At 43.5% G+C, this 14,905-nt stretch overlaps 1 protein-coding gene across 1 annotated transcript; it reads right to left on the reverse strand.

Moving 5' to 3' along the window:
* Window positions 1–523: 523 nt before the first annotated feature.
* On the reverse strand, window positions 524–11,537 carry SOD2 (superoxide dismutase 2). Its single transcript, XM_060617030.3, has 5 exons — window positions 11,402–11,537; window positions 10,853–11,055; window positions 6,391–6,507; window positions 4,484–4,663; window positions 524–1,982 (listed from the first exon to the last, which is right to left on the reverse strand). The coding sequence occupies exons 1-5, from the start codon at window positions 11,422–11,424 to the stop codon at window positions 1,837–1,839; spliced, it is 669 nt and encodes a 222-aa protein (XP_060473013.1). The 5' UTR covers window positions 11,425–11,537; the 3' UTR covers window positions 524–1,836.
* Between the last annotated feature and the right edge of the window lie 3,368 nt (window positions 11,538–14,905).

The following is a 14,905-nucleotide window of genomic DNA, read 5'->3' on the forward strand; positions in this document are numbered from 1 at the left end:
TTCAATACAAACCATGATCTGGCAGACTACTTATATTCAAAAGCCCATCTTTCAAAAAGTTCTACTTTTCTACATGGATCATTTAAACAGAGTCACTGCCTTGTTTATATATACGTGTATGCATATATATGTGTGTATATATCTATATAGGCATGCATGTGTATATATGTATATATGTAAGCAGTAATCACATGACTCCCATCTGTGCTCCACAAAAGTGACTTTATTGTGGGAGAAAGCATGGCAATCTTTGTCTCCAAAGTGTTTTCAATCCACAGGCACACAAAGAGCTACCACTGGTCTCATCAACACTGCTGACAATTCAGAAAGCCTAAGTACTTTCTACTTGAATTCTAAAACAAAAGCGCCTTAAATTAAAAATTTTTTTTACTTCAGTCTTCAATATTGAAACTGCTAAGTTACTCCATTTTAGCAAGCCAAAAAAAAAAAAAGAATAAATTTTGGGGGAAAAAATAATACACTAACTTAGGAAAACATTCTGTTACTGAATAGGTTTAAGAAAAAACCTATATAGAAAAAATATTCCAATAGAAGGCAAAACCTATGTGGGTTGTTCACCACAACATTATTTGAATAACAATTAGAAACCAATGAACTATTCAGTATCAGAAATGTAAAATAAATTAGGAAGTGTCCAATTGATAAATTATACAGCCAGTAAAAATAAAGAAAATAATGAAACATGGAATGCATGACAATGTTAAGCCAAATTACAGAAAGGATCCCTGCTGCATTTAAACAGTCCCATCTGCAAAAGCTAACCAGGAACATAATTTGACATGTTGGGTCACTGGAGTATGGGTATCGTTTGCCTTTACTGAAAGGACTAAACAATATAAAGTGTCTATAGTGACTGTACATTTTTTAAAAGAAAAGATAAAAATGATAGAGTAACTCAAAAACAAGTCTTCGAAAAAAAATGTTCCTGGATGGGGACACGCTGCTGACCACATCCAGAAACCAACTCCTTTGCCTCTGTGGGCAGGCAGCACCTGATTCAGGCTGGTTCCCCCCACCCCAAGCGATGCTCCTGAACAGGACTGGAAGGCGGGGGCAAGTGCCCCGCCAGAATGATCTGTGGCCCCATTCCCAACATTCATTTTATCAACAAGGCCCAAATCTGCCCATTTTGAGCATGTACACAACACATATTTCTGTCTGATGACAAAATTTCACACACAAGTCCTCCTATTTCTCCCAACAGAAAAATTCAAATGCACGACTATTTCCTTGTCATAATAAAGCAATTCTCAATTAGCAATCAAGTTATATTTTTTAAAAGACAACATGGTGTTAACCCTGTGTAACACGTGACCAAAAATAATTAAAGGCCAATGGGTGATATCTACCAGAAGTACTAGTAGACAGAAGATTACTTACAAAAAGAGCAGTTTTCAACAGAAACGAGGAACGTTTCCCTTGGGAAATAAATTTAATCTTCTATAAACAACTGGGGCAAAGGACCAGGTTTTCTACAACTGCAATAGGGTCAAAAGGCTTCTCCAGCGGCCCTAAGAGGACAGGGCTGAGATATTTTTGATGGCTTTATGACGACAATTATAACCTCCTAGCTATTTCAGCTCTTGAAGAAAATGTTCAATCAAGACTAAATCATACAAAGCACTTACTGTTTTCCGTTGCCCAATAATAAAATTTGAAAACAGGAAGTTCACAGCATTAAATCATGTTTATCAAATACTTGAAGAACCTACATTAAGAAATGCTACTATAGAGCAGATTACTGGTATACTACGGTACTCTGCACTGCTATGAAAATAGTCGTAAAAAGCTTGTTCTGTTCAGTGTAATGATGTTTTACTTTTTGCAAGCCATGTATCTCTCAGTTACATTCTCCCAGTTGATTACATTCCAAATAGCTTTTAGGTAATCCGGTCTGACATTTTTATACTGAAGGTAATAAGCATGCTCCCACACATCAATCCCCAGCAGTGGAATAAGACCTATTGGAAAGAAGAGGGGGAAAAAAAGCAAAAACTGTGAATTTCAATCTGAAATATTATTGTCTCTTCTCAATTATCCTATGCACACCAAATTACCCAAATTACCCTTTGCAAAATTCCCATCCATTTTTCAGCTTCTTTTACAAAGAGAAAATTTGCCTAAGAATAAATACCCTATAAAAAATTTGAAACTTTACTCTTCAAAAAAATTTTTTTTAATGTTTATTTATTTTTGAGAGAGAGGTAGGGGGAAGGGCAGAGAGAAAGGGAGACAGGGGATCCGAAGTGGACTCCGTACTGACAGCAGTGAGCCCCACGCAGGTCTTGAACTCACAAACTGTGAGATCATGACCTGAGCTGAAGTCGGATGCTTAATCGACTGAGCCACCCAGGCGCCCTTAAACTTTACTCTTTGGAAGAAAACGTGATAAATAGCAAAAAATTTTTTAAAGACTTGGGAAAATTAAGTACAGTATTTTAACAGCAATGCTTAAAATACCAACAAATCTATCCATGAGGCAATTCTTGGGGGTATTGGTAAGGATGCCATGTTTATGGGGTGGCTGAGCACCTTCCGAAGGTCCCAAGCAGTCAGGGGAGTTTTAGGAAAACTGCTCTGCTCCCAAGGCTAATAATGTCAGTCTTAGAGAATACAAAGCATTTATGAGACATTTAGAGAAATAACAGTTAACAAGGAAAACTGAATAGGACTAAAGAAAAAGACACAATTCTTAGAAATGAAATAGTACATGCAAAGAATTATATTTATGCAACATTCATTTTCAGAAACTCTCCAACTGAATGACAGCCTCCTCTAGGAAAACAATGATCAACCAGTAGGTCTTGATCAGTGGTGAGGTATGTCATTCATCATTCATTATGAGTAATTAAGGTAACAAAGTTTATAAATGATTTCTCCCCTACATAAATTGCCATGACTTCCACTTATTTTCATTCCAATGGGCTTTCTTCAAGTGGAAGGGAAGCAGGTGTAGCCAGGATTTACCTAGAAATTAGCCTTTCGGCCAGGTGCCTTCAAAGATATACCCGACTCTCTAGTCAGTGCTCACAAATCTTCTGTTGGTTTTACAAATTCTGTGGCATCTCTTTCCCAAAAGAGCCGTTCAGATTTTGGCTAAATCTGAATATACCCAGGAAAGTGAGTCATGTAAGCAAGTCTGCAGACGTGTGTAGAGGCAGAAAATGTGGCTGAGAGGCGCCTGGGTGCTTTGGCTGGTTAAGCGTCAAGACTCTTGGTTTTAGCCCAGGTCATGATCTCGTGGTCGTGAGATGCAGCCCCGCGTCGGGCTCTGTGCTAGGCTTGGAGCCTGCTTGGGATCCTCCCTCTCTCTCCGCCCCTCCCTCTCTCTCTCTCTCTCTCTCACAAAATAAATAAACCTAAATAAGTTAAGTATCTTTAAAAAAAAAAGTAAAGAAAAGAAAACGTGGCTGAGAACTACTGCTGATTGCCGTTAAGATGTCACTGTAGGTCTTGGGGTGCCTGGGTGGCTCAGTGAGTTAAACGTCTGACTTCAGCTCAGGTCATGATCTCACGGTTTGTGGGTTCAAGCCTTGCATCGGGCTCTGTGCTAACAGCTCAGAGCCTGGAGCCTGCTTCGTATTCTGTGTCTCCCTCTCTCAAAAATAAATAAACATTAAAAAATAAATTAAAAAACAAAAAAGACATCACTGTAGGTGCATTACATCTGAAGATCAATGTCTCAGGACTATCTCCTAAAGACATTCTAATTCAATCTGGCTGAACATGAAAAAGGAATTGGTGAAGCCAGCCTGGAGCCTCTAAGCCAAATATTTTCCTGGACCAAATCCCCCAAAAGGCAGAAGTCTGGAAACCTGAGCTCTAGTCCCAGTTTGACCACAGGTGCTCAGCAGACGGGCTGCGTCCCAGGGCTGAAGTTGGACTCAGCTTATAGGTCTTTTCCTCTTTTGTGGTGTTTATCCAACTTCAGTGCATGCAATTATGTAAGCTGACATGAATTCTGTCCAATGAAGCAGAGTTTATGTTTAAAACATTTTTTGTTAGGGGCACCTGGGGTCTGGGTGGCTCAGTCAGTTGAACGTCCGACTTCAGCTCAGGTCATGATCTCATGGTCTGTGGGTTCCAGCCCCACATCGGGCTCTGTGCTGACAGCTCGGAGCCTGGAGCCTGCTTCGGATTCTGTGTCTCCCTCTCTCCCTGCCCACCCCCACCACTCACACTCTGTCTCTCTCTCCTTCAAAAATAAACAAACATTAAAAAAATGTTTTGATAAAAAAAACATTTTTTGTTAATGTATCTGTAAAATTACATGTGCTAATGTTACAAAACATCAAGGACTTTTAGAGCATTTCTGCTTACACGAGGCTCTGGGTATCATCTGTTAAGATTTAGTACATGCTCACGATAGGTTTAACCACTGCTCGTGTTCCTTATTTCAAGGTAAATGCTTTACAGTGAACCATTTCCCACTAATGAATGTGAAATAATTTTCAAAGCTAACCTGTTGTTCCTTCCAGGGGATCCTGGTTAAAACAAGCAGCAATCTGCAAGCGTCCCTGTTCCTTATTGAAACCAAGCCAACCCCAACCTGAGCCTTGGACGCCAACAGATACAGTGGTCAACTTCTCTTTAAACTTGTCGAAGGAACCAAAATCACGTTTGATGGCTTCCAGCAATTCCCCTATTTAAAAAACAAATCCAAAAATACCCACAAATGAACAGACTGCAACAATTACAATCAAGAATTCTATTCCATATATTAAAATATTCTTGTCATATGGCACCAGAAACTGGACGACCTCATAGGGAAGACGTAACATAACCCAGTGAGCCTAGTTAGCACTGTTTCTCCTGCCCTCACACTGGCATCACAAGATCTCATGATTTTAATTCACATGTTTATTACTGAACCAAGTTAGAGCAAGTTCTTCCTTCGCTGTGCTATTTCCATCAGAAAAGGAGTAATTTTTTCATTAGCTTCCCCCCCACCTTTTACAGAAAACTTTTACTTTGATTTCTACCCTACCTACTCTGTCTCGATTTGGGAATAGTAAAATTTTATGGCTGTTATTTGGTTCTTCCCCACGGCAGCTGAGATCTTTCTTATCACAATTATATAATTTTAAGAAGAGTAATTTTGTCTTTTATCACCGAACTGAGGGTACACTATAAGAGCTACAGCCCTTTTATTCTCTGGCAATGTAGAATATAATTCTAGATGGAGCACATCAACTAAATCAAGTAGGCTAAAAATATCACTTCTCTTATCCCACTGAGTTAAAAGTAATTATCGTCGTGCCCGGGTGGCTCAGTCATTTAAGTGTCTGACTCTTGATCTCAGCCCAGGTCTTGATCTTAGGATCGTGAGTTCAAGCCCTGCAATTGGAGCCTACTTAAAAAAACCGAAAATTCAAAAATAAAAGTAATTATCTATTATAAGCACAAATGACAGAATAAAGTGGTACAGACAACCCAAAGTCGCAAAGTACCACTGGCTGAATATGGGCATATCTGACATTCTGCTAACTCACCAAACGTCAACAGTATTACATCACCGTCTCCACACCTAACTCAGAAAAAAAAAAAAAAAAAAAAAAAAAGAATGTCCAGCTTCCCATGCTGACTTCCCCATTCACCTTTACTTCCAAATGAGACTGCTTATCACAAGTACATGAGATGCTTACCATACACCAATTAAAAATGAACAAAGCCACAGAAACTTAAGGTGTGCACCAGAAGCCCCAGGGACAAGGAGAGCTCTACTTATGCCCCGCATCTTCCCTGGGGTGAGGAGGCTAATTAAAGTCGTCTGGGCCTCCACGCAGGACATGGTAAGTCACGTAAACCAGCCAGAGTGAGCAAGGCCATTGGCTCTGTACTCCCCTCGCTACCTGCACGTGTCCTGGAAAACCCAATTTCCTGGGACAACTGACTCTTTATCAGCTGGGGAGAGTAGTAAAATAATAGCAAAAAGCACTATTCGAAGCATTTTATATCTGGTAACTTATTTAATTGTCAAAACGGATCTATTATTATCCCTGTACCTTACAGATGAAGGAAGTACAGAATGATCAAGTGTCTTACCCCACCCAGGGCACTCACTTCTTCTAAAAACTGTTTCCTGGTCTTGTTCTAATGTAAAATACAGTACATTTTGACAAAAGTTGACATCATATCTGACACTGTGTGTGTGTGTGTGTGTGTGTGTGTATAAAATCTGAAGACACAATAACTCCCTGAATATATTCTCCGTTCCTACATATGTCCCTTTGAAAGTCACACCTTTGTTGTACTCCTTGCTAGGAAAAATATGCCACTGTGACACCTCAGAGAGAATTAACATAAGAAAAGCAACAGCCATTCCTATCATGCACAAATGTAGCTAAGACTGCACCAATATCTACCAACCTTTGGGCTCTCCACCACCCTTAGGGCTCAGGTTCGTCCAGAAGATGGAATGATTGATATGGCCTCCACCATTGAACTTCAGCCCAGGCTGAAGAGCTACCTGAGTTGTAACGTCACCTGAAATGTAAAGATGCAAACATATTCTTTAAAATTCTTTCTTTTCAAACGTTCTATGCACCATTTGCTCTCTTTGTAAAACATCAGGTAATTGTACTTGCTTATCTGTAACATCCCTATAAGTCCTAAAATCCCACAATTTCAAGATTCTACAAAAAAAAAAAAAAAAAAAAGATTTACTTAAAAATTATTTGTTCCAGTGGATTTTCAATTTCAATTAGTAACATGAACAACTAATGAGAGGTCCGGCATCAGGGGCAAAGCTAGTAGAAAATTCTTTCCTGAGCTTCAAAGAAGTGAAAGTTTTCTTGGATAGAAAAGATTTCAGAGGCGCCTGGATGGCTCAGTCAGTTGAGCATCTGACTCTTGATTTTAGCTCAGGGCATGATCCCAGGGTCATAGGATCGAGCCCCGTGTCCGACGCTCAGTGTGGCGCCTGCTTAAGATCCTTAAGTCTCTCTCTCTCTCTGCCACTCCCCCACTCACTTTCTCTGAAATGAAAAAAAAAAAATTATAAAAAAAACATTTCAGCAATAACAAAGAGAACAATAGAAAATAGTGGAAGGTTGAAATGTGTGCTTTCACAGACTAAATAGTAAATTTTCAGGGGCGCCTGGCTGGCTCAGTCGGTAGAGCATGTAACTCTTGGGTCTCAGGGTTGTGAGTTTGAGCCCCTCATTGGAGGTAGAGATTACTTAAAATAAACAAGTAAATAGACTTTTTTTTTTAAATGGTACATTTTCAGCTCTCATTTTCTAGATAGACAACTATTCATTGGAAAATAGTTCAATGTTACATTAACAAAAAATTCAGCATATTCAAAACTGAACTCGAGAATTTTAATCCCAAAGTTACTCTCCAATGGCCTTCCTCATCACAGCAAGTGCCAGCTATTTTTCACAGGGCATTTCTGATAACTTGCCTTTTCTTACTCCTTACTCCTTTCCTCACATATAGCCCACCAACATACTCACTGGCAAGGCCAGCTCTCCCTTTAAAAAAGATCCATGGGGCCCCTGGGTGGCTCAGTTGGTTGAGCGTCCGACTTCGGCTGAGGTCATGATCTCACGGTCCGTGAGTTCGAGCCCCGCGTCGGGCTCTGTGCTCCCAGCTCAGAGCCTGGAGCCTGCTTCTGATTCTGTGTCTCCCTCTCTCTCTGACCCTCCCCCACTCATGCTCTGTCTCTCTCTGCCTCAGAAATAAATAAACATTAAAAAAAAAAAAAATTAAAAAAAAAAAAAAAAAGATCCAGAATCTGACCCCCTCTTGCTAACCTGTGGTACAGACCAGCAGCATCACCTGCCTGCATCTGAGCCACCACCCCGCCCTGGTCTCCGGCTTCCACATGTGCCCCCCCAACTCTCTGTTCCCAATAGTGGCCGGAGGGCTCCTCTACACCCCAAAGTGAGTGCAGCAGCCTTGAGCCAGACCCCTCCAAAGGCTGTTCCTCTCACTCGATGAACCCCAAGTCCCTACAACTGGCTTCAGAGGGGCAAATCACCTGATCCTCTGTGTCTCCTCGCTGGCCCAGCTCTGGCCACACTGGTCTCCCTGCACGTACAACAGGGGCTCGGCATGCGCCCAGCTTACGGCTTCTACTGATGGCGGCTGCCCGTCCCGGAACACCCTTCCTGAAGATAGCCTCGTGGTTTGTTCCCACATCTCTCCTTCAGGCCTCCGCTGAAACGTCACCCTCATCAGGGAAGCCTTCTCAAACCACGAGAAAATGGGCACTTCCCCACCACTTCCCCAACCTGTTTTGCTCGAGAGGACTTAAGACCCCTGGCATACTACATATTTATTTACTCATTCATCTGTCTCCCCACCAGAATGAAAGCTCCAATAACAACAAGGAATTCTTTGCACTGCTGTATCCCAGGGGCTGCTAGATTGCCTCCTACATACCAGGCACTTGATGAACGTTTGTTGATTGATTAGATAATTGAATATATTAAATGTAGCTTTTATGGAAGAAAAATTCTCTGCTATCTGCACTTTAAAAAAAAAGTCACATTTGAAGACTTTTTCTACCTTGCTGAACAAGTAGGCAAAATAAAATATTCTTTTCCAGGCCTTCAAGAAACTAAGATTAACTATTAGGAAAAATGGGAATTCCCTTCCCAGCACTTCCCTGTGCTGACAGCTCAGAGCCTGGAGCCTGTTTCAGATTCTGTGTCTCCCTCTCTCTGACCCTCCCCTGTTCATGCTCTGTCTCTGTCTCAAAAATAAATAAATGTTAAAAAAAAAAAAAAAATTAAAAAAAAAAAGAAATAAGTCCTGAGTGCTTATTATTCACCAGACATTAAGAGGCAAAGTGGAAGATACACAGAACCACTGAGGACTCTGTGTGTAGGGAGTTTACATGATAGAAAAGGTTCTCTAATCTGCTCTTTGGGCACATCTCAGAAAGGAGGAGAGGGCCGAGTGATACCAGAATACACAGATAATCTTGGAGAGCTGTTTTAAGATGCCAACTTCTCATTGTTGTTGTTGTTGTTGTTGTTATGTTTGCAAAATAATTTTCTTACAGATCAGTGTCTTAGTAATTATTCTAGGAAAGTCATCCTAAATATAAATGTTTGTATGTTTATATATTTCTATATACATATACATACACGTGTGTATACACACATATATACATGCGCACACACACGTTTTATATATATTTATATACACGCAAACATATACACATATATATGCATATATACATATATAAACACGTGTGTGTGTGTGTGTGTGTGCGCGCGCGCGCACGCGCGTATAGTTTTAGTTTTAGAGAAAAGAGCCCAAATGGGGGAGAGGCTCAGGGGGAGAGGGTCAGAGGGAGAGAGAATCCCAAGTAGGCTCCATGCTCAGTCTGGAGCCCGACACAGGGCTTGACTCCACAACCCTGGGATCATGACTCAAGCCAAATCAAGAGTCAGATGCTCAACCGACTGAGCCACCCAGGAGCCCCTATATTGTTTTCTAATAAATCAACAGTAACTAAATTTTTCTAATGGGAAAGAAACATGCTTATTAAAAACTAACTTAATAATTGCAATCTCTTAAAGTTTAGTCATTTTTAAGTTTTAATAGAAATTTGGGGAGCACCTGGCTGGCTTAGTCGGTAGAATATGCGACTCTTGATCTCAGGGTTGTGAGTTTGAGCCCCACATTGGGCATAGAGCTTGCATTAAAAAATAATAATGATGATAACAGAAATTTGGGAGGCTTTAGTATCTGCTTTTAAGAATACTTTTCTTAAGTTCAACAATTTCTTTGGTTTCCATTTTTTTCCTGTAAAATACAATAAAAGTTAAATACTTCTGTTTGAAAAGTATTTATTTACTTCCTTATAATGAGATCGATGATGTTATTTCACTTACATTACTGCCCCAAATTTTCAAACATCAAAATTTAACCCTTCAATAGTCTTTAAAATATTTTTTTTAAATAAATGAAAGAAAAAGCTCTGCAGGTACTTAGTAACTTATAGGCAACATAGCACCACATAATGTAAAGCTTTTTTTTTTCAGTAGCTTCTGTTACACAAGTAAAGATGTGATTGCGCAAGGAAAGGATTGAAATTCAAGTTGTTTTTAAAATATTGAAAAGAAAGGTTCAAGTTGTCAGATGTTGTCACGCAGGAAACAATTTCACAATCGGGATATTCCCCACCTTGTCATCATTACCACATCTTTCCCGAATTTGTTATTTTCTAAAACCCCGAACCTTTTCCCGAACAAGTACCAAACGTTTTCCCCATGCTCCAGGTTCCTGTCACAAATCTTCCAGAATGTGGCAATTTCCTCTTGTTTCTGTTTAGCCAATTACTTCATCCACAACCGGGCTGAAATACTACACTTTCCCGCTAGATGCCCCCATTCAACAAGCTGCCACCGTCTGAAATTTACCCAACAAATTTCAGAGGGCTGAACGTCATCAAAAATATGCTTAAGAAAAAAAATACCTTTTGAACTGTGTAGCGTATTAAGCAATACGTACAATTATTTTCCTCCTGCAAGCCACTGATCGATAGACTGAAAAGTGCAATACTATTTTGTACAGAGACATTAAAACACATCCCCAGACCCAGAAAGTCCACACTCGACTGGTTTTGTCGACTGAGCTCTTTAAAAACTAAAGTGTGACGTCCGTATGATAGTGTTACGCTGAAGTCTAAAGTATTAGTAAATAACCACAAGCCTGTTTCAGTTTCCCACAAAATGGGCACCTTCCTTGTGAAGTCTGACCCCTGGTTGAGTTCAAGAGCGCGTGGAGCGGCCCCACGGAACCGAGGGGCACCGCGTCGCCGTCACGTCTCCCCGCGCGGTTTCTCACCGGCGGGCGGCCTGGCACCTACCCTTCTCCAGCGCCTCTCGATACCGCTCCTCGAGGACGTTCAGGTTGTTCACGTAGGTCGCGTGGTGCTTGCTGTGGTGCAGCTGCATGATCTGGGCGTTGATGTGAGGCTCCAGGGCGCCATAATCGTACGGCAAGTCGGGGAGGCTGTGCTTCTGCCTGGAACCCAGAGCCCCCAGCGCCGGCACCAGCGTCCTGCTCGAGCTGGAAAGAGAGCAGACACACACACCGATTCGCTCACGCGTCTACGCAGACAGGGCTATGGACGTCCCGGCGCATCTGGGCCTTTCTATCGCTTGCTCGCTCGCCCTCCACATTCTCTGAAGCATTAAACGGCGCCGCGGCAGCACCCGGATGTGCTCAGAGGCCACCTGCCCTCCGGCAGGGACGCCCGCGGCGTCCCCGCCACGCCGCGTCCCCGTAGGTACCCGGGAGCCGCCGCGCCAGCGCGGGTACGGAGGGAGCGGGGCCGCTGGAGGAGGCCGCCCGCACCCCTCGCCCTCGGGGCCGTGACCCGTCCCCGCTGCTACGCGCCGCTCGGGCGCCTCACCTGAGCGCTGCCCGGGACAACATAGTGAGCGATGCCGCTAGTCGCTTTCCTGAATTCGAGTCACCGCGCCGACCCACCGGCGTACACTGACCCGCGTCCCCGGCGGCGCCGCAAGGACACCGCCGTCCTCCACGGGCTCCGCCCCCTGCGCCCGCCGCTCCCACACCGTGGGGGGGGGACGCGCAGCGCGCTGTCTCCGCTCCCTGCGCCAGCCCGCCCCCTTTGGGGGCCCAAGTGACCCGAGAAAGAGGCACATGAGGGACCTTATTCAGGGAGTCAGAAGAGCCGCAGCGCCCCCCTGCCCGCTTCTGTGCGTGTGGCCAAAAGAAAGGCCATGCTTCCCCCCCCTTCACGGTGTAAGATGGTACGACCTGAAGCCCCGCCCCTCGGAGGTCCGCTGGGAGGGCCTTGGCTGGTGGGGCCGGTGCTTCCCCGCCTCTTAGCTGCTGCCGGCACGCCGGGGTCGGCCTGCGGTCCGGCGACCTTCTCGGAGCGAAAGCTGCGGTTTCCCTGAGCTGGCTTGGCGCGCCCTAGCGGGCCAGGATCCCTCAGTGAGGAGGGTCCTGGGCGCTGGTAAGGTGTAGCAACAATGCTCCTCTAACCACTGCCAGGAGTGACCTTGCTTTTCTAATGAACTTGACCTTCGGGCCGGAGCCAAGCCCAGGGCCGTCTGATAATAGTGTTACTAAACACGAGGTGCCAGGGACTACGCAGCAGGGTTTATATACATTGATCTTTATTTCACTCCCGGGTAGGTATCGTTGACCCCAGGCGACAGTAATGAGCTCACTAAATTTTAGCAGGTTGCCCTGATCACACAGTTAATAAGTAAAATAGCGGATTAGAACCGAAAGTCCATACTTTCTTGATTACTAAGCCTTAGCAGTCAGGTCCTGAGTGTGTGTGTTGGGGATGACTTCCACGAACCAACTGCTCCGGAGAGTATTTTAAAAAGTACAAGAGGAAGGATTCTTTCGTGCTGTTTCTTACAGTGTAATGAGCTGTACTAATGCTTTCTCAACAATTAAAAAAACAATCCTGAATTGTGTGAATCCTCCCTGTATAGAAGTTAGGAAAGCTTTACACTATTATTGATCTATGTTGGGTCCTTATTGAATAGAATAATATAAAAGGAACCATAGAGTAGGTGCTGCATAGATTTTCAGCTACTCTCTTCCACCCCTACCCCCACCCCTCCACAAGGATGACTAGCATTTGGGTTGGGGAATAGTAAACAAGAACCACTGAGCTGACTTCCCAGCAAGAGGCCTGGGGCATGCTGACAGGAAACCAAGAGTATACGACCCGGTAAAGGAGGAAAATCAGGTTGGGGGCAAGTTGTGCATGTCCTTAAAATCCAAACATATGGTTGGGTAGAGGAAAGCAAGAAGCATTTTAGTTGAAGTGAGACACATTGAAAGCAGTTTTTCAGTCAGGTAGTCTGACATCGTTACCACGAGGGGCAAGCTAGTTAGAACAGTATTGCTTGCGGGGCACCTGGGTGGCTCAGACGGTTAAGCATCTGACTCTAGATTTCGGCTCAGGTCATGATCTCCTGGGTTTGTAGGATCGAACCCCATGGGGGACTCTTTGCTGACTCTTTGCTGACCGTGTGGAGCCTGCTTGGGATTCCCTTTCTCCCCACCCCTCCCCTGCTTGTGAGCTTTCTCTCTGTTACATTGACCACCTGGGGGAAATGCCCTTTTGAACAAGCAACAATTGGAGGGTAAGGTAGTGACAATAACAGTCCCATAGAAGCATCTCTAACATCATATCTGTAACAGCTCCATCCTTCCAGAAAACAACTCGGACTGTGAGAGTATCTACATCGACACCCAGGATTTGGGGGATACTGGAGGTTAAGAGAAGTCTTTTACCTTCTTTGACTGCCACACCCAATAAACAGGCCTCTTTTTTTCTTTTTTAGTCGGCCACTACATGAAGTATTCATTCAGTATTGGCCCAAGGAGTTAGATTACAATTGACTGGATTCTGTCCCCAATTCCTCCAGCCAGCTCAGGATGTCATCTGCCACATAGGCATCATAATTGTGCATTTCCCTTGAATAAACTTCCCAAGGCTACTTCACAGCCATCCTAAGACCTACGACGGTTTAGACTGACATATTGGCTGGAGGAGACAAAATATGGGTTGAGATAACATCATTTTGAGCCAGTTATTAATTGCATTCATATTCTAGTGACTGAGTGTCTCAAGCACAGGAAAGCATATTCATTCCCTCATGTAAAAGCGATCCGGGGTGGGTAAACGAGGGTTGGGATGACAGTGCCATGAAATTATCAAGGACCCAAGCTCTTCTGTCCTCAGAGTCGCTTCATGATCCATAACAGCCTCTGCAGCACCAACCATCTCACCTCCTTCCCATGAAGAGGGAAGGACAAAAGGCTGGGCCCCCACTCTCTCCCTTTTAAGGATCCTTGTGGTAGACTCACCCAACAAATTCCACTCAATTTAGGTGCAAGGCTACACTTAGCTACTGAGGAGGCTGGGAAATGTAGTCATTTAGCTGTGCGCATTTCCAGTCTGAAAAATGTGAAATTCGAGAACGAAAGGGAAAATGAGTAGTGGATTGGCAAATAGTCACTCTGCCAGATATCTTTATATAAGGCGTTATTTCCACGTGCTTGGATACAAACCCTGGCTGTTCATGGAATGACCTGAGCCACATTCTTTTTTTTTTTTTTTTTTTTTCCTCTTTTACTCTATACCCCTCATATTGCAAATCCTACCCAGGCAGGAAACTAAGTGAGAATTGCTGTACAACCTTTCCCTTCGCATAGCTGGGATTGCTAATAGGACCAAAGGTAGTACTTAAATTGCTAAAATGAAATCAGTGATCCAGGCTAAAACAGAAAGTGATGGTAGAGATGTAGCATCATTAACAAAGGTTTTGAAGTGAGCTTCCCCTCATCCCCATATCTTCAGGCTAATTATAATTAGGTTGCATGCTCAAAGAACACATTGACTACTGGAAAAGGAGAAGAGGAACTTGTTTCAGAATGAAAGTGTTTTTATTGAACAAGGCATGTATGTAGTGGGTTGATCCTATCCATAAAGGGAGAAGGGAACCAACCTTAGCGAGCAGACCCTCATCGTGTGCTAGGTACTAGGTCAAAGGCTCTACATCACCTCTTAATTTACACATCTCTGTGCAGTGGCTTATTATGCCTCTTTTCATGAAGATAGTGATGTGCCCGAGTCACGCACACAGCGAGCTGAGCTTTGAATGTACTATGTTGCTCTCTTTTGTTAACCCTGACATGCTCTGCGCACCTTAACAGCTGCCCCACCCCCTCCCACATTCCTTACGCCAATAAAATTGAGCTCAATCCTATCTTGCTTGTGTGTGGCCCAAGTTTTGAAACTTCCCCCTCCCGTGCTTCTTCAGGACATATTCCTGTCTTCTCAACCCCTGACTTATCTCCAGACTCATCTTTTGCCTACAACTCAGGTCATAATTCTTGGACCTGAAGCCTGACACAT

This window comes from Panthera onca, chromosome B2, assembly GCF_046562875.1.
Source record: "Panthera onca isolate mPanOnc1 chromosome B2, mPanOnc1 haplotype 2, whole genome shotgun sequence".
NCBI classification, from domain to species: Eukaryota; Metazoa; Chordata; class Mammalia; order Carnivora; family Felidae; genus Panthera; species Panthera onca.

Coding starts and splice junctions, on each gene's coding strand:
- SOD2 (XM_060617030.3), bottom strand. CDS start 11,424: ATGTTGTCCCGGGCAGCGCTCAG. Junction 4,664..6,390: donor GGGTGGTGGAGAGCCCAAAG/GTTGGTAGATAT, acceptor TTTTTTAAATAG/GGGAATTGCTGGAAGCCATC. Junction 1,983..4,483: donor TCCCCTGGAAGGAACAACAG/GTTAGCTTTGAA, acceptor TCTTTCCAATAG/GTCTTATTCCACTGCTGGGG.